The sequence below is a fragment of the Chroicocephalus ridibundus genome, chromosome 1 (genome assembly GCF_963924245.1).
Source record: "Chroicocephalus ridibundus chromosome 1, bChrRid1.1, whole genome shotgun sequence".
Taxonomy (NCBI): Eukaryota; Metazoa; Chordata; class Aves; order Charadriiformes; family Laridae; genus Chroicocephalus; species Chroicocephalus ridibundus.
The window spans coordinates 61,000,262-61,024,643 of NC_086284.1; the positions used below are offsets into that span (position 1 = coordinate 61,000,262).

A 24,382-nucleotide genomic window follows, 5' to 3' on the forward strand; every position below is an offset into this window, starting at 1 on the left:
AGGCGGGCGCCGCTCCCACCGCCCGCGGACGTTCCCCGCGCCGTTCCTCAGCTCCCGGGGAAGGCCGGTGGCGGTGGGGTAGGCCCGGGCAGGTGGCGGTGGCAGTGGCGGTGGGGAGGGCCGGGCCGGCTGCAGTGGGCGGCGGGCGCCGCGCTGCCATGGCAACAATGGGCCGGGCGAGGAGGGGGGGGCGGGCACTACCCCGGAAGCGAACGGCGCTGGGCCCGTCCCGTCCCGCCTCGTAGCGTGCGCCGGTCCCGCCCCCTCGCCTTCGTCAGACGGCTCCGCGCGGGGGTGACGTGTCGCGCGCGCGCGCGCGCGAGAAGCCGGAAGTGGCGGTCGCCGTCCGGGCCGGGAGCGGGGGAGACGGAGCCGCCGCCGACGGGCGAGAGAGGCGCCAGGGACCCTCCCCCCTCAGGCCGCTGCGCGCCCCCGTCCCGCCGTTCCTCCGCGCGCTCCCCCTCCCTCCCTCCCCGCCCCGCCATGGTTCTGCGGAGGCTCCTCATCGCCGCGGCGCTGGTGGCCGCCGCGCACCCCCCCGCCGCCGCCTTCTACCTGCCGGGCCTGGCCCCCGTCAACTTCTGCGACGCTGACCAGGAGAAGCCCGAGTGCAAGGTGGGCCTGAGAGAGGGGGCAACCGGGGCGGACCCTGAGGGGGGAGACCCTGAGGTGGGGAACCGGGGCCTGCCGGGGCAGCGGCGGACCCTGAGGGGTCACCGGGCCCCGCCGCCCTGAGGGGAAGGGGGAAGGCCTCGGCGCCGCCCGCCGCTGCGTGGCCCGAGTTTTTATCCGTCTGCGGTGGGGTTCGTGGGGTGGGTTGTTCGTTGCTTTTTTTCCCGGAGGTTTTGATGGCTGCTTCCAACGTACCCCGGGGGCTGTCGCTGCAGGGACTTGGAGCGTGTGTCAGTGCCCGTCGTCGGGGGTGAGCGGTCCTTCGCAGGGGAGGGAAGGGCTCTCGGCTCCTCCCGTAGGTTACGGTCACGGTGTGGAAATGGGAAGCCCCCGCCGCTGGTCTCTCGGGCCCTTTTAAGTACTGTTTGGAAAGCTGCAGAAAGTGAGGATCGCAGTGACAGGTCGTGGCAGGGGTGTGTGTGTGGTTCTTGGCAGGAGCGAGCAGCTGGTGGCTGCAGGCAGATAGAAAATCAAGGCAAACCTACCTCCCTGTGTCTTCCTGGTTGCAAGAATTGAAGCTTGAACTTATTTTCACGCCTATATGAGCAAAGTTCACGTAACTAAATTATATATCAGTGAGGACGTTGGCTGGTCGGGCATCTGTGCCTAAAATAGTCTTTGCTTTTGTGGGTGAGCTTTAGAAGTTCCTTGCTGCTGCTGTGATGGAAATTATGCCAGACTGTGCCTTGAGACTTGAATGAGAAAGTTCAAGATCAATTAACAGCTTTTATGATCCATTGCCTTATTGCTCTTGAAAGTGGCTGTCTCACACTTCCTGATCTCTTGGCTTCTGTGTTACGTGAAACACTGGTCTATGATTCTTCAGATTTACCGTCTGTTGAAATTGCATGCTTTTGGTAAATGCCTTGCGCTGACTTTATCCGTTTGCTGTCGTGAGTCAGTAGAGCAAGTAATAAGCCCAGCGTGTGATGAAGGTATGGTTGCTATAAATGTCTTTTCCCTTCTTTCTTAAGTGTATTGTTCCATTCAGACCAGCCAGATCTTGCACCTAACACATAGCTGTGGATTTTTTCACTCTTGTTTCCCTGCCGCTTCTGTTGTAGTAGTAGAAAATTCTGTGGACGTTCTTTTATAGGATCATAGAAATGGTGTTTGGAAGCGACCTCAGGAAGTCACATAGCCCAGCCTTGTGCTTGAAGCACAACTGTTGCCAACACTAGATGGGTTCAGCTCTACCTTTTATTTAAGCAAACCTTGAGAACATCCAAGCGTGGAGCATCCATCACCTCCCTGGGTGACCTCTTACAGTGCTGCACTACTCTGTTAAGGAATATTTTTTTTTCTTCAAATACAGGCTAAGACTTTCAAGCTGCTGTTTGTAGTTTTCACAACATCCCTGAAAGCCATTGCTATGTTTGAATTATTGCTGTTTTAAGCCAGGATTGTGGCAGAAAGAGTATTTATTTTTTTTAAATCAAGTAAATGAGGTTGCCTACTGTCTTTTGTAACCAACCTGAGACACTTAACGGGGTGACCTTCCTCAGCTGTCTCTGTATTATTTTTTTTCCCCTCATATAATATGTACAAAATGTTTTTCTCCTTATCCTGAGAATTTATCATTTTGTAAATGTGAAGTGAGGTGCTTAGGTAATGTGAATCTACCACCAATGCCTAGCTGAAGATTTTAGGATAACCTCAACAGGTATATTATTGCAAAAATCTCTTTCTGAAATTAGCCACCTCTTACATTTCTCTACCTCACGCCAGCCAGCTTACGTACTAAGTGAGACGCAGACATATGGAAAAGTCTAAATCACTCTTCACATCTAATTCTCTCCATATAGCCTGCAACTGAATGTAGTCTGGTCCCTGGTGAGGAGAAACAATATGTAATCAGATAATTGGTATATCATAATATATACGTAAGTGGGTAAAACTAAGCTTCCCTGGACAATCTTAACTTTTTACATGTTCTTGTGGAGCTCTTAAAATTGTCACTGTTGATTATAATATCAGTAAAAATATTGAGTCTTCCCCTGCCTTGAGGATTTAGATCCAGAGACCAGATCTCTAAATGTTAATATTTGTCTCTTAGAATCTTTGTGGATCTCCTGTCCTCTGTTGGCGGGATGGGATGTTGTTAGTGGGGCAAATAGCTAGCATCACAAGAATGATGAGACTTACGACTTTCTCCCTTTCTCCAGGCTATCTTGGGCTTGGGCAAACTCAGTTTGGCTACTTTTCTGGTTGGAATATCATCAGAAATGGAATGTGATTTGTGCAGACTTAAATAGTAACTCTTGCCCGAACATTAGGAATCCCTACTCAATTTAAAAAAATATTGATGGCCCCAAAGGGGACTTGGCATTGTATGGGAAATCATTTATCAAAGATGCTGATCTGCAGTAATGCATATACTTCTTATGGAAAACTGAAGCATTCAAGTAAATCGCCTTCTCCAATGAAAAATAGCTAATCTAAGGTGTTGGTTCTGTGACCAGCTGAGGCAATCTAATTCTTTGCTGCTGGAAGTGAGAGATTTCATTCTTGTCTTCCTCAGGGCAATGTGTTCCTGTCCTCTGCATCATCCCAGCTATGTTACCTGTTAAATCCTTTTTTGAGCTTATTAACATGGCAAGAAACTATCCAACTTTTTGCAAGACTAGTTATTTTGCTCTTAGTGAGTTGAAGCGGCTTACAGAATTATAACAAGTGTGCACTACCCAGAGGTAAGCAGCAGGTCTGCATGGCTTCGGGCAGAGGAAAGAGGAGTGGTAAAGTGTGTTTTCACTTAGTGAGTGAACCTAACAGCTCACAGCTGCCTACCTCTCATGGAATTGCATCCTGAATCGCACATGGACAACTACAGTGTATCAGTAGAACACAGTACCTGACTGAAGTATCTGAGCTACTGATGCATGTGAACAATTCCATCTTTTTTTTTTCCTACTTTTTTTTGTTCCCTTCCAGAATTTCTTGGGTTTGGCTAAACATGAGTGAATTTTCATAGGGAGGAAAAGCTCTCCTGTTGGTTCATGGTGAGAAAATAGGTGGCTTGCTCTTGAAAGGGGGAGGTCTTGTCCCTGAAAGCACTCACCTTCCTTTTGTTGTCTCCAGCTCTTGTCTGACTGCACAGTAAGTGCAAGTGAGTTCAACTTGCTATGCTGCTAAAAACTCCTCTTAAAAAATAAAATGGGGTAAGTCTTTTAGCCAGTTTAATTGGTTCACTGTGCAACCAGATAACTGCCAAAACCAGCACACGAGTTAAACAGTTGGAATGCATTGTATTGGGACTGTGGGATTAAAATAAGGGAAGGGATTTTGAGACTGAGGGAAGAGTGAGAGGCCTCTCCCTTTCCATAGCAGTGGGCTACCCCATCTGTAATTAACACGTATAGACCAAACTAGTCTGAAACCACAGCAGATTGAATTTCAGGTTCTTGCTCAAGAGTTGCTAGAGTTATTGATAACCTTTTATAAGAAGTAAACGTGGATATCCTTGCCTTCTCTTTGGAAAGGGCTGCTGTTCATACTTAAAATAGTGTATCAGTCTGAATACATTGTTTACATCCTCATAGTTCAGTTTTCAGTTGCTACCTAAACAAAATTGTGGACCAGCTTAATTGTAGGGAGAAGTACTGATCTCATCCATACTTCTATTCATGTTCTTTTAAGACTTCCATTACACAAAAGTTGTGGTGATGACTAATATGGCTCTATCACACTCGCACCTGTGATAATTGTATTATTTTTGTGCTTGATTTCTTGCTGCCTTGTAGTTTGTATGGTTATGTTAGCCTTAAAGTGGTTTTGTAATGTGGTTGCTGTTTTTGTGATGGTTAGATAGTGTTTCATGTATGCTCTCAGCAGATGCAGTTCATTACACAAGGTTCTGTGTTTCAAGATGTAGAATTACACAAATCTTGTATTTTCATCTTCCCTTTACCGTATTCACATAAACCTATTTTTATATATCTGTCAGAATTGATGAAGTGCTTTAATATAACTGCTTATTATCTCCACTTTTTCAGTCTGCAATCGAGCTGTTTGTGAACAGACTTGACTCTGTAGAGTCTGTCCTTCCCTACGAATATACTGCGTGAGTATATTATGCTGTTCATATCAGATGAATTTAACTTATCTTAAAGTATTATCTGCCTCTTGCTACAACAGTTTGCCAGTGAGGAATGTCTATTATTTTGATAATGTAAGTTTACAAATACAGAATTTTCAACAAGCAGATGGGTGCACGCATTGCTTCTTTCTTCTTGGTTGTCTTTGCGCATACTTTAGAAGTAGTGCATGGATTCATAGGCCCTCATGGAGGTCGGAGCATTGCTTTAGAGTAACTAAAGGCTGAAATGTGTGTATGTATACATATAATATTTACTCTTTTGTGTTAGTTGTCATTTTGGAGATCAAAGTGTCGCTGCTGCCTTAAGTAGCCTATAGCCAGATGAGTTGAAGTGGTAACGAGGTGTGAATTTCCTATCAATTATCTTAATGAGGTGTTAAATGTTTTCTTGGTACACAACTTGGGAGCAGCACAAGACATATCAGTGCCTGGTACAACTATGTAAAGTTGTTGTGTCAGAGAATGTTTTAACTGTTAGTATTGAAGAAGTTAGGCACTAGTTATGTCTATGTTTTAATGAACACAAAGGTGATGTACTTGAAATGAGGTTTAAAAAAACTTGGAGTATGTTCTATTAAATGTATTGGTGAATAAAGCTGCAATAACCTGTTTAATAGTGCTTACTGCAAAGGAGCTGTCTATGTGTGTGTGTATTTTTTTTTTCTTTCATTATCCCCTTCCCTGTCCGCCTGTCGCAAGAATCTGGCCTGCATGCTTTTCTCTCAGGGCTGCCATGAAACTCTATGAGAAGGTTTAATTTCTAGCTAAAATTCCTGTGCAAATAAGAAACTTCTAATTATTTAAGGAAACTGTTATACTACCATGTTTAGTATAAACTGAGTTCTGAAATAGCTGAGGAAGAGATTTGATTGTTGGTGGTTTTGGGTTTGTTTTTTTTTTTTTTTTTCAAAATGGGACTGTGATTTTCACACTTTGCTTTGCAGGTTCAAGGAAGAAACTGTTGTCTAGAAGGAATGCTATATGGTTCCTTTCCTTGTGATGAAGGTGTTGATTTGGGAGCACTGTTTGAAGTCTGATATTTGCAGCTGAGAATATTTGATTAACTTTTATATCTTTTCTCTGATTCAGGTTTGATTTTTGTCAAGCGGAAGGAAAGAAGCGTCCCTCTGAAAACCTTGGCCAAGTATTGTTTGGAGAGAGGATAGAACCGTCTCCTTACAGGGTTTGTTCTCTGACAAAGGGTGTTCAGTAATATGTATTTTCAAATGTAACCAAAGGAATGCTGTGGAGGTTGTCTTCTCTCTGGAACCTGCCAAAACCTGATTCTTGCTCCTCAGCTGTACCCTTGTTAGAGGGAATTGAGTACCCTTATTTCTTGGAACCAGATCTGAAAATATTGCAGCTGTAAAATGGAACAATTAGAAATGGTATTAGCCAGCTTGTCTTTTCTGGTGACTGAAGCTCTTGCCTTCTCCAAAACACGTAGTAGAAGAGAAAGTTATCAATTGAATCTGCCTGGAACAGCACTGCTGCTGTGAGGTCAAATGTGTTGTCTGGTAGATCATTACAGAAAACAGGTTTTAATCAGTAACAAGGAGCTCTTAGTGTAGGCCTCCTACAATGATCACAGGAGAATTTTATAGCACAGACTAATATAAAAACCTCCTCTGGAGGATTGATATACATTTTCTTGGTAATTTCTTTGGTGCTTTTATTGTATCAGTATAGGGGAAACTTGTTAAATAGTGAAATTACACAAAGTTTGTTACTACCTTTTTGTTCATATGTCTTTTGTTTTTCTTAGTTCACATTCAAAAACAAGGAGACATGTAAAACTGTTTGTACAAAAACATATGATACCACAAAGCCAGAAGATAAACAGAAATTAGACTTCTTGAAAAAAAGTATGCTACTGAATTATCAGCATCATTGGTAAGTTGATATCAAAATTCATAGATTGGCTAGTCTAGTATGTTGGCGATAATTTAATTTCATTTATTTTGTATTTGCAAGTTAATGCAGATTGAACACTAGGTATTTACGCTGAATCTTTTCCTCGAAAGCCTTTGCAGTCCCCTTCAGATGTTGTGTCCAGGAGATGGGATGAACATTTCTGAGAGAGTTTTATGCAAAGTTTGTTTCTCTTAAAGGATATGGAAGTAAAAGGTGGCCAATGAAAATTAATTAATGAAATAATTTTCAGGAGCACATAAACACTTAGTCCTTTCCTATTCTCTGAGTCCCTTGGTAACCATCTGAGTTGTCTTGGAGCATGATAGGGCTCTGTTTCGGCTTGGACATTGAGGTCCTCTTCTGATGGGCATTAAGGACAGGGCAAGTCTGAACTTGTATGCTGACTCTCATGCTGATTTTCAGTTTGGATGTAGCCATGCTCCACACCCACATCCAAGAGCTGCGAAATGTTTATCGTCAGGCTCCGTCTTGACATTTGAAATACCCAGCCATGCTACCGGTGTTTGTATAGTGCTTTGTGTGTTGGTGCGCTGTGCTAACAGCAAGGGTAGAAGGAACAACTTGGGCATGAAGTTGTCCGAGTTCCTGTGGCATGTCTTTGCAAGTAATACATGAGCGTAATTAACCCGCGTGATTACAAATATGTGCTGCCTGCTTCATGGAAACAAATGTTTTGGTCTTTGTCTAATTAGATTAAAACTTTCTGGATGTATTAGTAAAAATGTTGGTGAAATGTTGAATGTTGTCAGTGTCGTTAAATGTTTTTCTGTAATGTCAGATTCCATTTCTTCAGTTTTGAAACAGCTACCTGTGCTGGAAAGGCAGTGAGTGCATTTCCTACTGCTCTTGGGAACCAATATGGAATATCCCTTTTTAGGGATAAACTATGGCTCACTCATGTTTCTGGGACCCTCTTGAAAATTAGCATAGGTGGAAGTTGATAGATAGCTCAGAAGGGTTCACAGGCAATAGCCATATGTTCATGTAGGTGAACCAGGAAGTAATAAAGAAACCCTGAAAGGTACAGCTAATTTTGCAGGGATTTGAAGTGTATATGCCTAATGCTGAAACAAGGAGAGCTTCAAACATGCTGGATTTGGTTATATTCCTATTAAATACTGCAATAATATTTACACCACTTGTAATTTCACTGATGCATGTTGGTCTGGCATAAAGCTTCAGTTTTAAAAGTTTGTATATGTTTTGGTGCATAAATGAAGAATAGTTTCCCAAGCCTATGATCCTGTCACTCTTTGTCAGAAATTAAATTTTTTTTCTAGGAAGGCCCAAAATTTAAGCTGACAGAAACTGAAACAGAACTGTGTAAAACTCATCACGTGGGAAAGTACTTTAGACAGGCTTTTTTTTCTCTTAGATTAAATTGTTTTACAAATATACTTAGTGTATTTAAGTATATTTTTTAGCCTGTACAGCTAACTGGGTAGGATTGTTCAGATTTTAGTAAGATGTAGTTCTGTTTTTCAGTGTGGAAACTTCCCTTTAAATTTAGGGTACTTCTTATACTCTTAGTTCTTTTAATAGCACTTCTACTTTTTTTTTTTTTTGTTGGGCCCACTGTCCTAAAACTTTAGAACCAGTGGCATGAAGAATCCCTGTTTATGTCTGTATGGTAATGGTAGTTCTCCTCAGTCACAGCTTCACGAAGTGGAAGTGGCTGCATTTCTGTGATGAATGATGCGTGGTCCAGGAGTATGGTACAGGGGTGTGTTGTACAAGGATCAGCAAGGTAGCATAAGTGAGGATTTAATAGAGGCTTATTATCCAGCTTCAATTTGTCATAAAATTCCTGGGGAGCACAGATGGTGCAAAGTACTTTTAAGGTTTTAAAAGCCACTTAATAAGATTAGGAATTGACATACTGAATTGGACTCAACAGCTATACTGATATCTTGGCTGACAATGTTCATCACCAGATGTTCTTGAGCGACATATAAGAACACTGTTGTATAGCATATTTGCCACACATGTATAATCTCTTAGAGTCATTTTACACTTGAAGATTAACTGTGAAAAATGATTTGCTGCTTAAACTATCAATTTGTTCCAGCATTGCTGCTTGAGGGCAGCTCAGTATGTCTTTGCTGCAGAAGATGCAAGGGAAAGCCTTTAGCCCAACCACACTGATTTCCAATAGGTTTACCTGGTTTTGATTAGTAAATTAAAATACTAACAAAACCAAGAGGTATCTCTAGCATCTGTTATGGAGGTCAAATTCCAAATATGTCCAAGTGTAATGAATCTGCATCTGGAATAGCTCCTGATTAGCAACTTAATTGTACTCCATAGTAGCATGGGAAAGTGAGTAGGATTTGGTTGGTGCTGCTGCTGCTTTGCAACTGTGATAGTCTTTGGAATCTCCTGAAAACCTGGGAACTGCATTTCTGGAGGGCCTGTCTTCACCTCTTCCACTGTGTCAATATGAGCCAAGAACATTGCTACTCATTTCTGCCTGGTAGCTAATGGTAGGGATGATGCAGATCTCTATGTTGTGTGAACAAAGGCAGCATGTACTGCTATTTTTACCCCCATCTGTTGATGTGCTTTAAAAAATAGTGCTACTTTAGAGACTGTTACAGTATGTAACAGACTAAATAATGCTTTGTTTTTGTGGCCTGAAGTCATAATTCCCATGTTTAATTAGGTATTTCAAAGTACCTAATGAGGTATTATCAGGTATCTGTTAACATTAATAGCCTAGTGGTTATAATGATGAGACATTTAACTGTAAAGGGTATTCAGTAGCTTGATAAGTTCTACCAAAAATGTGTGTTGTTAACTTTCAGTGGGATGTCCTTTTTTTGGTCTAGTGATGCACAAAAAGTGGCAGTTGTCTCATCTGTTTTGTGTGAAGTTTATTAATAGACCTTTAAAAACATAGTTTGGAGCAATTAATGTTGCCCTAAGGGCAGATACTGGATTTTAAGTCGTCTTCAAATTACTTTCTTTTGGGATTTATCTTTCAGCTAGTTAAAACATGTCATAACATAAAGAAACATGTTTTGGTTTTTTTAGTAGTTCCTTTTATAGAGGTCACCATGTTGGGTATCTTTTTTATGTTTAAAAGTATATTTTTCCAGTTTGATATTCGTACTGCTTGTAGCATGTTGGATACTGTTTGTATCTTACTGTCTTATAATTTTCTGCAACTCCTCATGGCAGTGTGGGGTTCCTCCATAAATTTTTCATTGAAATTGAACTATAAACCTACTGGGCTCAGGTCTTCTAGGTAATATGAGTATAAATCTTTTGAGGCAATAATATAAAAGCAGCAGGTAGACAGTGGAGGGAGGTTTGGAAGTGATTACTTTCCTAAATATGTGGTGGCTTACAATTTTTTGCTCGTGTAAACCATGGAGTTAAAATATGCCATGCTCTCAGGTCAGTGGTCAGGAATTCACTTAAATAGCTCCCTTCAAAAAAACCCTTGCACTTTAGCTTTAATGCAAAATAAAAGTTTAAAGATTTACAAGAAAAATGTATTTTGCAATGGAAGAGCAATGAGGAAGCTGGAGAATTAATAGTGTGTGTGTGTGTAAGCAAACTTTTTTGTGTTTTGTCTTAAACTTGAAATTATCAAGTGGATGATTTTGGCCATTTTTAAAGACAAAATAATGAAATGTTAAATTGTTATGACTTTGGAGTGGGAGAGATTTATGTATTGGGCTATATTTGTAAAGGGACTTCAGAACCAGTCCAGTAAATTGAATTTTTTGGTGGTCACAGAGTAAGCCTCCTATTTCCAAGCAACCTTCTGAAGAGATAGATTGATTTTTTTCATTTTTTTTTTTTTGAAAAAGATAAAGTTTCAGTTGAAGAGCTACATGCTTGTATCTCACTGGGAAATTGTATTGGCAATCAGTGCAAGATCTGAGAGAAGTATTATACTTGTAGTTAATCTTCCAATAATGAATGTAGCAAAGTTAGATGAATATTAATCTGGTTTTGTTTCCATTATACTGTATTTTGAAAAAAATTGTGAAATGTCGCTATGCCATTTACAGGATTGTGGACAACATGCCTGTGACCTGGTGTTACGATGTTGAAGATGGCCAGAGGTTCTGCAATCCTGGTTTTCCTATTGGCTGTTATATTACAGAAGATGGCCGTCCAAAAGATGCCTGTGTTATTAATGTATGTTTATGCAATTATTTTTTTTAATATCCTCTTTTTACTAAGTTAAAGACTGGCATTTCTCCTATGTCATGTTTCTATGGTGAGTCCTCACTATCTTACAAACCCTTGTTGCCTAAATCTAGGTAAGTGTTTTGGTATCTCTGCAAGTACAACAATTTGTAAGCCTCATCTAAGCCTAAGAACGGTCTCTTCTCTTGCATAATACAGAAGGGCTCTAAAAGATGGAGAGATGAACTTGCATAGCATTTACTACATGTAAAGGGTGAAGGAGAAGAAAAGCATGTCATCCTTCATTGTTTAGAGAAGTCTAAAGATTTGAAGGCTTGGACTTTACATTTTTGTGGGATAGAAATGTTTTTGTGGAAGCAGGTTTGCATAGACACGTTTGTATCTCTGCGTGGAAATTAATACTTCTTGAAGGACTGCTTTCTGTAAAAACCTGTGGGCTAATGGAAGAAAGCAAAATATAAGATTACTGAGTGAACAAAGCTTCTCCTGTGAGAGACAGATCTATTGGATTGACTGGTGGAGGTACAAATAGATGCACTGTAAGCATTATAGAGATAAGAATGCAATAGAAAGTCCAGGATGTCTTTAGATTACCGCAGACCTTTTCCGTGGAGAGGTCACTGAAAACCTGGAATAGGTTTTTGGTTTTATCGAGATGGTTGGTTTTACTTAATGGATCTTACCAAAGATGACAGCTTCTGCAGTTTCTAATTTTGTTTCCTTGCCTCCATAATGAATTGGTTGCGGAGGCTCCATATGAATGAATGCATTTATTAGCAAATACGTAATCTGGCAATATTCTTTTATTATTGTTTAAATACTTGTTTTTAATAGAGGAAAATAACCTTTGAAGGAATAACTGAAGGGACTGTAGAGGAACACTTTGTTTATATAACTATTCTTATAATTAGGCTGCTTTTGTAGAAAGGGATGGGGATAGAACTGTGAAGAAGTACTAAATGAATTACATTAGACATGATGCTTGTGATCGAACAACATCTTTGACTAAGTTCCAAGCTGATGTTTCCCTTCACCTGAGATTTGTATTCAGCATTCTTGGCTGCTGCTTGCAGTTCATCCCTATGCATCTTTGTTTTCAAATGTCAAGGTGCAATTATTTGCATTGTTTATCTTGGAAGGTTCTGTTTAATCTATGAAAAATATACACGTTATTTTAAAATAGGTGTTGTTCATGAAATGCTTCTAATATGAAAGTTACCTATTCAGTTTGCTGCTTCAATTAAATACAATGAGACATCTGGAGTTACTGAAATATTTTAAATATATTTATAAATACATTTTATATTTAAATACGTTTTTCTACTTTTCAACTGTAGTAAGACAGTTCTTAGCATTAACTTTTCTAGTTTGTCTTTTTAATGCAAGACTTTAATGCGAAGACTTGACTGTGTTTGTGTTCCTAGAATCCCACATTCATCTTGTAGAAGTTCTTGACAGAAAAACTGTACGCAGTCTAAAATTCTGTTATGTAAGCCTCTGCCTAAGGCTTTTAGATGTCTTTATCTTTTTGGTTGTTTAACATAATCTTTTATCATTGCAGTCAGAATTTCATGAAAAAGATACTTTTTATATCTTCAACCACGTTGACATAAAAATATATTACCATGTTGTGGAAAATGGAGCTCTGGGAGCAAGACTAGTCGCTGCTAAACTTGAACCAAAAAGGTTAGTACTTGGAAGTAACTTGTCATCAAGCAGTGGTCTGTCCCAAGATATTTGCTTTGATCTGCGGACCTGTTGCTAGTCAGAAATGTTTTCAGATATGTGACCTGTAGATTAGTTATCGTTTTGATTGATGTAGTGTAATGTAGGACAGTCTAACGTAATTTTGATCTGAATTCTGCAGATCTTTGTGCTGTTTCATATTTGTGCCAAAAAAAAAAAGATAAAATAAAACCTGTTCGGTAAAGCAACCCTCATTTCCCTACTGGGGAACGTTTTGTCTTGTGACAGAATAGGCTACCAGCATCTGACGCAAAAGTAATCCGAGTGTAACATTTGATATCTTCAACAATCAGGATTTGAATGGCATGATTTCACAAATCTACTCATCAGTTGTTCTGGAGTCTATGTGGCTTTTGCACAACTGATGTCTGTTTTATTATTTCTTAGCATCTTGTCTTTCCTTTCTTCTGTATTCTTGGTACAATTGAGCTTGTTGCATTGTTGGTCCAGCATCATGATGAAAGTTTGAGGGTTTCTTTTTTCCCAAGAGAAGTTAGTAATTCTGTTGTAGTAACTTTTTGAGTGTTTTGGAGTTTCTAGCAGTACTCAAGACTTCTTTAATTTTGGTGCTCTGCTTTAGAGACTGTGCCTCTATAATTTTTCTTTTTAGAAGGGATAACTTTTGTTTAAAAAGTTCAAATAACAAAAAATTCCTGTGCTTATACATTCCTTATGAGCTCTGGAATTTATGAGGCATTAAGAACAAATTTTATATTTAAGGGAAGAATCCTGGATGAAACTCATGCTTTTGTAAGATGAATGAATTCTTCCTTAAGAGTGTTGTCAGTGAAGCAGTTTTCATTCTGTGTGTTTTCTTCCTGCAGTTACAAGCACACTCATCCAGACAACCCTGATTGCTCAGGAGTACCTATGGATATAAGTAATAAGGCTAGTGGAGAAGTCAAAATTGCTTACACGTACTCAGTTTCTTTTCAAGTGAGTACTAAGCTTTCTGTGGTAGTTACCTCTTAAAATCATGCATTAATAATCTGAATTATAAAGATCGATAACTAAAAGTATCTCAGAATAGTACACTTGTGGTTTTCAAACTTTATTTGAATTGAAGTGTCAGAGATGGCTTAGGATTTAACCACATGCTTTACAATTTTTTGTACCACCCCCTACACACTGAATGTGAAATGCATGTGTTTTTTAAAGGAATCGTACTTCCCATGTTTACCTAGGTTGTCTGGTAGATTATTTTTCAATCCAAGCTCTTAAGTCTGAGAAATTGTGTGTTTCAGCAAATTACTGTTGTGGGTAGGTTGAAGCTGATAATTTTCTGCTCTCCTGCCGCAAAAGCTTCCTTCTCTCCAAGGTCTTCTTTCCATGGAAATCTGCAAAAGAGTAGGAAGCTGGTACTCTTTGTTCCTCTATTCTCTATTTAAAAGCAGAGCAGTATATTAGGCAGGGAGCTCTGATATGTGAATATGTCTCATTCTGGTGACAAGCAAGAGAGGTTTTTTGTTGTTCTGTGGGGGTTTTTTAATGGAATTTGTAGGACAAACTGTTTCTCAAAGTTTCCCACTCTTTCACAAACTGTTTCCCTATTGGTCTAAGACGTCAAAATGCAAATGACTTGTTAAAAAGGCTGCAGATTATAACTTAATTGGATTTCTTGACGCCTTGTGTACGTGCTGAGGGGATGGCTCACACACAGCAATACATATTTTCAACCTCAATAATTCTGTGATTCTTCTGGATGTGAAGGAGTCTACTCTTTACTTTTTTTTTTCTAGTCATTATGGACTTTATAATCAAAATCTTGGCAAAGAATAGATTAAAAAATAGCAACAAGGAAATTTTTATTTAACCTTTTTCTTGTTCTGATTGCAAGGTCAGTGGTGTCTTTAAAATGATAGGCCATTGTAATGTCAAAGCTGTTCACGTCTTAATTCTAGACTTAGAGCCTGCTGCAGGTTTCAGTTCAACTGTGGTGAAATGGAGAGTAATAGTTGATCTTTAAAGTTGGTTGAAGGGTAGCGTTGAGTTAGTGTGTGAGATCCACTGTCATAAGAAGTACACATAACAAAAGCACTGGTTTTACAATGTCATTACATTGCCACACTTTATCAGGCATGAACCCCTTTTATAAGCTGCTATAGCAGTGTTTGTAGAATTACCGTGACTGTTCTTTACTCTAATAATGTACTGTATTACATGGTAAAGTTCAAAATACAATAAATAGTATGAGAAAAATACCCAGAAGGGGTTATATTGTGTATTACCTAAAAATTAAATTTTGGGAAATTATATCAGTTATGATGCTGAAGTTAATTTGTATACTGAAAAGTAAGTATTTCTGGAAACCTGTGAGAAGTTAGTAATTAAGAATAAGCTTAGCTTCATGTTACCGTATTGTTTCTCTTCAAAAAAATGACATGCCCAGCCAGCTGTGTGTGTGTGTGTCCTGTGCACAATGTTTTGTCACTTGGAGGTCGTCTTCTGAAATTCTATCAGGTTGGCAGATCAGGTCATCTAAGGAAGACAGAAAAAAGGCAGTGTAGGTATAGGGAAAAATGCAATTCTATCCTAGAATCGTTGATACTGGCTTAGAAACTTGTTGCTTGCTTTGAGACATAGTTTTATTACCTCAGTGAACTAGATAATTTGATCTTGTCTAAATTTTTTAATCTGCTGGTTTTATATTTTCAAAAACTGGCTTTATTGGAAAGCACTCTTGCTCTTATATGTTATAAATGACTGAAATAACATCATGTCAGGAAGACATCTAACCATTTTTATTAGTTGATACTAGTATTCGTGGTTTTGTTTAATAGCAAACTTGAGGTTGATCAGCACAGTTTGTTCCTTTTTTCATGTTTACTCTGCAAAATAAAACAAATGCTCTTTTTGAAGTGTTTCTGATCGATGAATGTTCAGTCTGAGTAAGTATAATCCATTGAAATGCCTGAAGGAATAATTTGTTTCCTTCTACTAACAATGTAAATTCTATAGTATTGTCTCCCCCTCTGTCTTGCAGTATAAGCTGAGTGTAACTGGATTGGTAGTTGGTACTGAAATTAGGTTGTATGAAAGCAAAGGATAATTTGGACAGAGGGCTATCTAGAAAGTGGAATTTTATGCTGGAGGCTATGTAGCAGAGCTTAGTTCTCAATGTTTGTGGCATTGACTTATATATGCTAGAAAATGCATGTTCTTTTATTATGCTGCTAGTCATTCGAATTCCTGATGAATTAATGTAATTTTTGAAGGGAGGAAGCACAATTAAATTGATAGGCCTTTACGTCTTAAGAAGACATTCAGAAAATATTTTGGTTTGGATTCTATGGTCAAATCTTAGGTTTGTTTTGGGTAGCTACTATTAAACTAGTCCCTTTAAGGCATGCAACGTGAAATTTTCAATTTGTCATGAGACTTAAGATTGCTTTGCAGGAACATCAACTTGTAAATTTACAAGTTGGATACCGATTGTTTCTGAAACTGATGTGTTTACTCTTTCAGGAAGAAAAAAGTATAAGGTGGGCATCAAGATGGGATTATATTTTGGAATCCATGCCTCACACTCATATTCAGTGGTTTAGGTGAGAAGAAAACTTGTCTTCAAGTGTACTGTACTGAAGTGTTTACGTTGCAATTTGAATGATGAATTTTTTTTATTTGTTTTATTTTTTACATTCAGTATTATGAATTCCTTGGTGATTGTCCTCTTTCTGTCTGGAATGGTAGCTATGATTATGTTGAGGACACTGCATAAAGACATTGCAAGATACAATCAGATGGATTCCACTGTAAGTCTAAAATGTACCTCATAAAATTTACTTGGAATATAATTTTTTTAGCTAAACATATTTCTGTAACAGGCTATTTAAGTGGCAATCCACTGTATTAAAACAGGTGTATTTCCTTTACAGGAAGATGCTCAGGAAGAATTTGGCTGGAAACTGGTTCATGGTGATATTTTCAGGCCCCCAAGAAAAGGAATGCTGTTGTCTGTTTTTCTAGGCTCTGGCACACAGATCTTAATAATGACTTTTGTTACCCTGTGTAAGTAATAAAGTGGGGAGGAGTCAGTTGAGTACGGATGATTTTCCACTGCTAATTGCATGCTACTAGTAAAAATAGCAGTTTAGGTTTTTACCGAGGAGTGTCTTAAAAAGTCTTAAGGTTAGAAACAGCTGAGCTGATACAGTAGACACACAACTTTTAGTATACACAGATTTTTAAGGTAACTGATGTACTGGCTTTAAGTCAAACGTATGGTTACTTTCTAAAATTGTGCATCTCTGCTTCATAGTTTTTGCTTGCCTGGGATTTTTGTCACCTGCTAACCGGGGAGCTCTAATGACCTGTGCTGTAGTTTTGTGGGTACTGCTTGGAACTCCAGCTGGTTATGTTGCTGCCAGATTCTACAAATGTGAGTAAAAGTTATTTAAAATGACAAGGCTGAAGTTCATTAAAGTAAATTATCATCACGGAACTGATTTTTATTTTGTAACGCTTTTTGTAGTTTCCCTCAGGGCAAGTTGGAAAAATGCACTTACCTTAACAACAGAAAACACGTATAGAGCACTGATATGGTTACACTGGTTTTGATGTGATCATGCCTGAATTGCTCTTAGTACTATGTATTTATGGAATTGGGACACAAATTCCATTTTACTAGTACTAAACTCATTGCATCAGACAGTTTTGTACTTCTGTTTCTTACAGCTGGCGGGGGGGGGCACGGTGTTAACGTGCATTTAGTTTTAGCCATCGATGTTGCTTGGTGACTTTTTTTCCCCAAAAAAAATCATGAACCTGTGTTCTTGCATGCCTGAGATTTGTCACCTCTTTTTAGTTAGTTCCTAGGCCTTCAGAAGAATGTCACTTATCAGACAGTGGCAGGGGTGCAGGGGGAAGAATTATTAGGTGTTCTGTAGTGTAGAAATTAACCCAGTGGTGTTTGGACACCTGACTGTAGTTAGTTGATACTGTTTTCCTTCATTGATCCCAGCTAGCTATTGTTTCAAGGCCTGCCTACCAACCTCAAATGGTTTGCTGCTGTACCCTCTGGTTTATTTTAAGGTGAAACATGCTGTTCTGCATACAGCTTATTTTAATTACCTTACTCAAGCTAAAAGACTCCTTACGACTGAGTGAGATGGATCTTTTGGACTGTTTTAGTTCTGAACACGCAGGGATAGAGAAGGAGTTTTCTGAACTTCAGCCTGGCAGTAGGCATTGGAGTTCATTCTTCTAAGCATTTTGTAATTTTCGTGTGGGGAAAGAGGGTTTGTATTTTGTAAGGAGTTTTTCCACAATGGTAGTGATGTGGTAGTGAACTGTTCCTTTTCCTAATCTTCAAGCCACTTAGCCTTAAATGGAGGGAGACTTTAGGACAAAGATCATAATTGAGGACAGAATTCTTTATATCATGTTGTACGTTACGTGTTTTGAAGGATATTTTGAAGTGTATTGATGGTAAATCGAATCCTGTATCTTTGGTGGAGATGTAGCTAATAATAATTACATTTCATATTATACTTATTGGGAATCATTTAGTTGATACCTGAATATTGTGTTTAACTACTAAGACAGCGAGTGACAGATCCAGAGATGATATTGTTATAACACGAGGTGGTCCATACCCTGTATAGAGCATGTAAACATGAATGTTTCACTTTTTAGTATACAAATAAAGTAATGTGAGACATAAATCAAAATGCAACTGAAATGGATATCCAGTTTTAAGTTGCTTGTTGGTTTTGTGGTGTTTTTTTTCAACATTGCATTTAAAAAGTGAAACCTGAGTTGAAATTAAACGGTTAATCTTAATAACCCGTGCCGTGTTCTTCAAAGATTTTATGAAGAAGTAGAAACTTAATTAAAATCACTCTAACCATAATCACTTCTGACTCTTGAAGTAGCATGTCATTATGGCAGTGCTCCGATGACATTGTCAGCTTCACTGAATTCCAGCAGGACGTTTTCATTTAAAAGTATGCTGACTAGAATTTTTATCAGCATAGTGCAAATTCATAAAGATTTTCTTAATAAAGCTATCTTTGGTCTTTTGGTATCACAACTGCTTAATGCTGTTAAGACTCAAGAGAACATCACTACTTCCCGTAAGCGTGTCAGTCCTGACTTCCTTGTAAGATTCTTAGACAAGAATTATTTCAAGAAAACTGTTAAGCTTGCTTTTCACATTTTTATGTACTTTTTCCTACTGAAACCTGCAGTTAAGTGCTAGAAAGCTTAAATTTTTTAATCACTCCGGGTTTAAACTGTTTTTTAAAGACTTGAAAGCACTGCAAATCTGCTTCCTCCTTTTAGCAGATAAAGTGGTCAGAGACCCAGTTTATTTAGTTGGATACTTTTCTTGACCTTGGTCTGAGGCTTTTCTTTGCTTTGAAGCTCTATGATTAAGCAATGTGATGAGGAAATTCAGTTTTATTACTGAAGATTTAGTTTACTGTTTTAAACTGTCATGATAGCACATTATTTGAGTATTTGCAAGCTAAGTGTAACAGGTAAATGGGCTGGAAAATTAATAGTTGTGAGCTTAATGCATGTTTTGATGACTGTCAAATGTTTTAATACAGCATTTGGAGGTGAGAAATGGAAAACAAATGTCCTGCTGACATCATTCCTTTGTCCCGGGTAAGTTGAGGGTATTGCCATGATTAAAAGAATTAAATTGCTTCTCTAATGTGCATAGCTAACTTTTAAGTTTCAGCTGTACAGGTAAATCTTGTTACATTGTCCCTTTTTTCCAGAAGCTACAAGACTGTCACAGCACTTTGACAAAGATGAATATGTTAATAGCATAGCATCCTTAGATTTTTTTTTTTGTTTAGTAAGCATTTGTTTTATTCTCACCACATGAAAAGGTTGATTAAGAAAGAGCATTATGATAGTAGTAAGTTTTAGACAGGCACACTTTTTCATCGCTTTCTTTTACTCTCTAGGCTGTTTCTCTGACCACACTGTAGTTGGTCTTACATAGTGTCACCTACCGTATAACCACTGTGATGAATTTTTCTACTTAATCACAGCAAGCAGTCTTACCCTGAAGTGTAGTTAAGACAAGCATACATTTGAAATTGCTTAGTTGGAACGTCAGCTCCTGCTGGAGTTCAGTCCCACTAGATTAACAAAGAGTTGCTTGTTTGACCTCTTCATTTTGGTATTTTGTGTGTGTCATTTGGTTTTAACAGAGATTTACACTAAAATCTTAATACAGTGCTATTGTTTTGTTAACATTATTAAATATTAAGGATCATTTCTGTGCTTTAAGTGTGTTATATATTTTTCAGAATTGTATTTGCAGATTTTTTTATCATGAACCTCATTCTCTGGGGAGAAGGCTCTTCAGCAGCTATTCCGTTTGGTACTCTGGTTGCTATTTTGGCACTCTGGTTTTGCATATCTGTACCGCTGACGTTTATTGGTGCCTATTTTGGTTTTAAGAAAAACGTAAGTGTGTTTGAGAAATTGTTTTGTAAGTGTGTGTATACACATATATACACACATATTTATTTTTCACTGTATAGACTGTGACTGAGGTAGCACTGAAGCTAGTTGCATTGTCAGCTCTGGTTCTGTTCGGTTACTTTAGAGCTGCACTAGATATCCAGTCTTGATATTCTAAGACTTTGATATTCAGTTGGTTGTTGGTGGTGATATTTCTGTGCAATGATTAGGATTATCATTGTATTTGAGTGACTACGCCAGAATAAGCAGTGACTTGAGCATTTTTATTTTAATTAGCATGTCTTTCATTACTAAAAATAGTTGATCCAGTCAAGCATAAAGGAAAGCAACTTACGCATTTCTGGTTTTCCCCCATGGTTTTTGTTCCTGTACGCCCTCTACACTGAGAATATTTTCAGTATCGAATTGCAAGAGTTCTTGTGAAGTCTCTTTGCATAAATATTCGGTAAATTCTTATCACTGCTTGGCAGACATTAATTGGCATTTACTCCAAAGCTGATCAGTTTTACTTATTTATATGAGGGCTCTTTGACACTGGTGACCAAACCTTCTTAAATTGGCTCTTCTCTTTTTGCTTAAAAAGTGGTTTACTCTGCCCCACAAACTTGAAGATCTTTAAGCTCATATATTTTTGTGGTTTTTTCTTGTATACAAAGCCAGGGTTCCAGTTCTCTGTAGCTTTCATGGAATACCTTCAGAGAATATTTAAGTATCTTAGAAGGCACTTCTCGAGTTGATTTTAGTTATCCCATTTTTCTTAATCAGAATTCAGTGGTGTGGTTTTTTTTTTTCTGATAGTCGTGTTGAAATTCCAGCAGTGCCCCCTGCGTTGTACAGAGGCAGTTCCTTTAAGAAAGGAGGATTTGATAAACTATAAGGCAACGTGACAGGCGTCATGAATACATTAAAATCAAATCAGAAAGCAAGTACCTAGCAAATATCTATTGATGCTCTTGATGTGATCTTTATGAAGGGGAAAAGATGGCAAAGTATGCATTTATCTGCCTTAACTTTTTTTTTCTCACACCATGCAAATCTATGTATGCATCTTCAGTTAGGATTTAATTACCAGATTGAATCCTCTCAGTTTGTAAGTTTACCCTAATGTGATTCTTGGAGAAAATCCTGAAAAACAACATACAGGGATTTTAAGAAGGGGAAAGCAAGAGTCTGTACCACCGCTACCCCGCTTTCCCCCCACCCCACCTCCCCACCCCCAGCTGAAAAGTGAGAAATCAGCTCAGGCTGATCATAAATAGGTATCATAAAAAGAGAAGTCCAAAATACCTGCTGCTATGTTTTCAATGAGAGCTGTCTTTTAGCTTGTTTGCCTAGCAAACTTTGCTAGGTAGGCTGGTAGTGAAAGCAGATGTAGTAGTAGCTGGGTATGCACATGCTCAAAACAAAAAGTAGACTTTTGCCACCACTCATGTTAAAAAGAAAACCAAAAGGTAGTGCTGTAGTTTGACATTGTATTTATTTAGCAATTTCTTATTTTCGTTTAAAGGCTATTGAACACCCTGTTCGCACAAATCAAATTCCTCGTCAGATTCCTGAGCAATCATTCTATACAAAGCCATTACCTGGCATTATCATGGGAGGGATTCTACCTTTTGGATGTATCTTTATACAGTTGTTTTTTATTCTCAATAGCATTTGGTAAGTTAACCGCGATCTATTTGAATTTTCTCTGTCATAAAAGGTGGTAATTTTGTTGTGAAAGGTTTTTCTTCGAGATCATTTGACTGATTTTTGGGTAATAAACATTTAAATGTTAACATCTTTTTACCATTTTGAGATTTAGAAAACACATGGTGCCTGTTTTGCTTGTTGAGGTGTGTAGAGAAGCAGCTGTGATACACTTAGCAAGTTAGAGCTGACCTACAATATTCAAATAGCTTGTTTTCTCATGCTACTCCTCTGACTTCATGTGGAAGTAGCTCTGAAGCTGACATATGGCATATAACTTGAAAATAGTAAGTATATTAAAATTGACTTGAGGGTTTTTTTTTTAGTTGTTGTTGCTAGAAAAGTATTACTAGTCTTGTGAGAAAAAAGAATCAAGAACAAATTTTGTGAAATCTTTATAAAAGCACCAGAGAGTAATTCTTTTCAAAAATAAAGTACCAAAGACTAGTCCAGTGTAAGTGAATTCTGATGAGAGCTCATAGCACACTGGCAAACTAATCTACTGTGAGGGATTTGTCTTCCTTCTGGCACAATTTAGTTATTGGATCTCGTTAAACTGTTTCTGAACCTTGAATAGGTGCCTCTACCCAACGTAGACAGTTACAGCATTTGACACTTGTTATTTTGCAGCTCTGCTCCTTTGATTGAAATGTGAGGTGAAATCAAGTTCTGCTGAAGTCAGTGGAAGAGATCACGCTGACTTCACTGGAACTGTAATTTCACTCGTTATGTCTAGTCAGTTCTTTCCCTAAAATCCCAACCAGCAGCATGCTTTGGGCTTGCTTTCTCACAGTTTTCAGACTGAGCTGCTTTGTAACTGTTCTTCAGTTAGAAAATAAATCAGTCAATTTATACAACTGACAGTACTTCAATAGGAAGGGGAATACTTAAGGTGAAGGTGATACTACTGCATATGAAGAAGTAATATTAGCACAGTGTCCATCTTAATTTTTATCTTTTTTAAACTTCCTTTTATAGGTCTCACCAGATGTATTACATGTTTGGCTTCCTGTTTCTGGTATTCATTATTTTGGTTATTACATGTTCTGAGGCTACAATATTGCTCTGCTACTTCCATCTATGTGCAGAGGTAAGAAATATTCTTCAGTATTCATACTTGATATTGTTTTAAGAATGTTTCCAAAAATTTTAAGGCTTTTGTAATTGAAAATAAGTATTCTAGAATTCAACATAAACACCGCTACTAGATGAGATGTGCTTAAACCGTGTCTTTAAAAAGTGAAGCAGGCTACCTTTGGCAAAACTTGTAGTAAATATTGCTAAGTACTACTAAGTCAGCTATCTCATCTTTAGATTCTAACTGCTTGTTTTCTGAAGGCACCAAACTAATCCGTTAACTTTTGTTGAATCAAAGTGCATTTTGGACATGCCCGAGCTTGAGGAAAAAGATCTCTGTGGCTGGCTTATAGTAGGTCCGGCTTATTTGGGTTTTTAGATTTTTTGCCTATTTGATATTGATCTTTAGGTTTCTTATCTCTAATTGTGAATGGTGTAGTTAAAGCACTATTTATTATATATAGCTGTTTTTCCTGTAGATAAATACTATAAAAAGTCACTTTTGGATAAAGTGGTAATAGAAAAAGTATCTGTGTTCAGTAATAGGGTCAGTGCGTTAGAGGTGCATGGAATAATACTCATACGTATTTTTCTTTCTCACCACTTCTAGGACTATCACTGGCAGTGGCGTTCATTTCTCACTAGTGGCTTCACTGCAGTTTATTTCCTAATATATGCAATACATTATTTTTTTTCTAAACTGCAAATCACAGGAACAGCTAGCACTATTTTATATTTTGGTTATACCATGATAATGGTTTTGATCTTCTTCCTTTTCACAGGTAAGTATATTGAACCTTAATTTTAAATTTAAATGAGGCTACCTTTAGCTTTGCATAGTAGAATCCTTGGCAAAACTTACCTTGCTACAGGATTACAAATTTTTATGTCTTTGACTATTCCAGATAGTTGCATAATGTTTGCAAGTCTCTGTGATCACAAATTTTAGTGAAACAGATTAAGTGAGGATGAGGCAAAGCTAATGCTAATTAGAGGTGTGGCCTATAACATCAAGTATGACACCTTAAGACATGATAAATACTTCTCCAGATTTCATTCCTATGTTAGTCATGTGACAAACTCAACTTTTAAATTAGTTGTCTTTGGAGAAACGCACTTCAAATCACACAGAATCAAGCATAAAGTTACAGTGTTAATGAAGGAAAAAATTGCAGCTTTAGAATAGGAAGAAGGAAGAGAGAGGAGTAAAAGTTGACAGAGAATACTTTTTTTTTTTTCCTTCATTTGTTCTTTTCCAGAATTTCTTTACCTTCTTTCCCAATTGCACTGAAGTGGCATGGGAAGCAGGCAGAATTTCTTAACCACTTTTTGATGCAGTCTTGTCAGAACCTTGTCATCTTTATTGTGAGCTTTTGGAAAAGGTGCTTCCTTTCAAAGGTGCTGCATTTCAATTTCCTCTTGAATAAGTGAGATGAGGTCAAAAAAATCTTCCTTTTGTCATCTTCAGTATTAAGAAGGAATCTTCAGTCAGAAACACATATCCCTTGTTTAGAGTGGAAGAATGCTGGTGAAAATGCAAGGTCTCCTTTCAAACCCTCG

The 24,382-nt window shown here is 38.2% G+C and overlaps 1 protein-coding gene across 1 annotated transcript in view; it reads left to right on the forward strand.

Annotated features, from left to right (window-relative positions):
• Positions 1–293: 293 nt before the first annotated feature.
• Positions 294–24,382, forward strand: part of TM9SF2 (transmembrane 9 superfamily member 2) — a 28,063-nt gene continuing 3,974 nt past the window's right edge. Inside the window, exons 1-16 of the mRNA XM_063336961.1 lie at positions 294–615; positions 4,665–4,732; positions 5,858–5,951; positions 6,534–6,661; positions 10,726–10,855; positions 12,429–12,553; positions 13,438–13,549; positions 16,079–16,158; positions 16,257–16,365; positions 16,489–16,621; positions 16,872–16,991; positions 19,165–19,222; positions 19,879–20,038; positions 21,564–21,715; positions 22,724–22,835; positions 23,433–23,604. Of these exons, the coding sequence (XP_063193031.1) occupies positions 484–615; positions 4,665–4,732; positions 5,858–5,951; positions 6,534–6,661; positions 10,726–10,855; positions 12,429–12,553; positions 13,438–13,549; positions 16,079–16,158; positions 16,257–16,365; positions 16,489–16,621; positions 16,872–16,991; positions 19,165–19,222; positions 19,879–20,038; positions 21,564–21,715; positions 22,724–22,835; positions 23,433–23,604 (1,885 nt within the window). The 5' untranslated portion in view covers positions 294–483. The remainder of the gene's footprint in view (positions 616–4,664; positions 4,733–5,857; positions 5,952–6,533; positions 6,662–10,725; positions 10,856–12,428; positions 12,554–13,437; positions 13,550–16,078; positions 16,159–16,256; positions 16,366–16,488; positions 16,622–16,871; positions 16,992–19,164; positions 19,223–19,878; positions 20,039–21,563; positions 21,716–22,723; positions 22,836–23,432; positions 23,605–24,382) is intronic.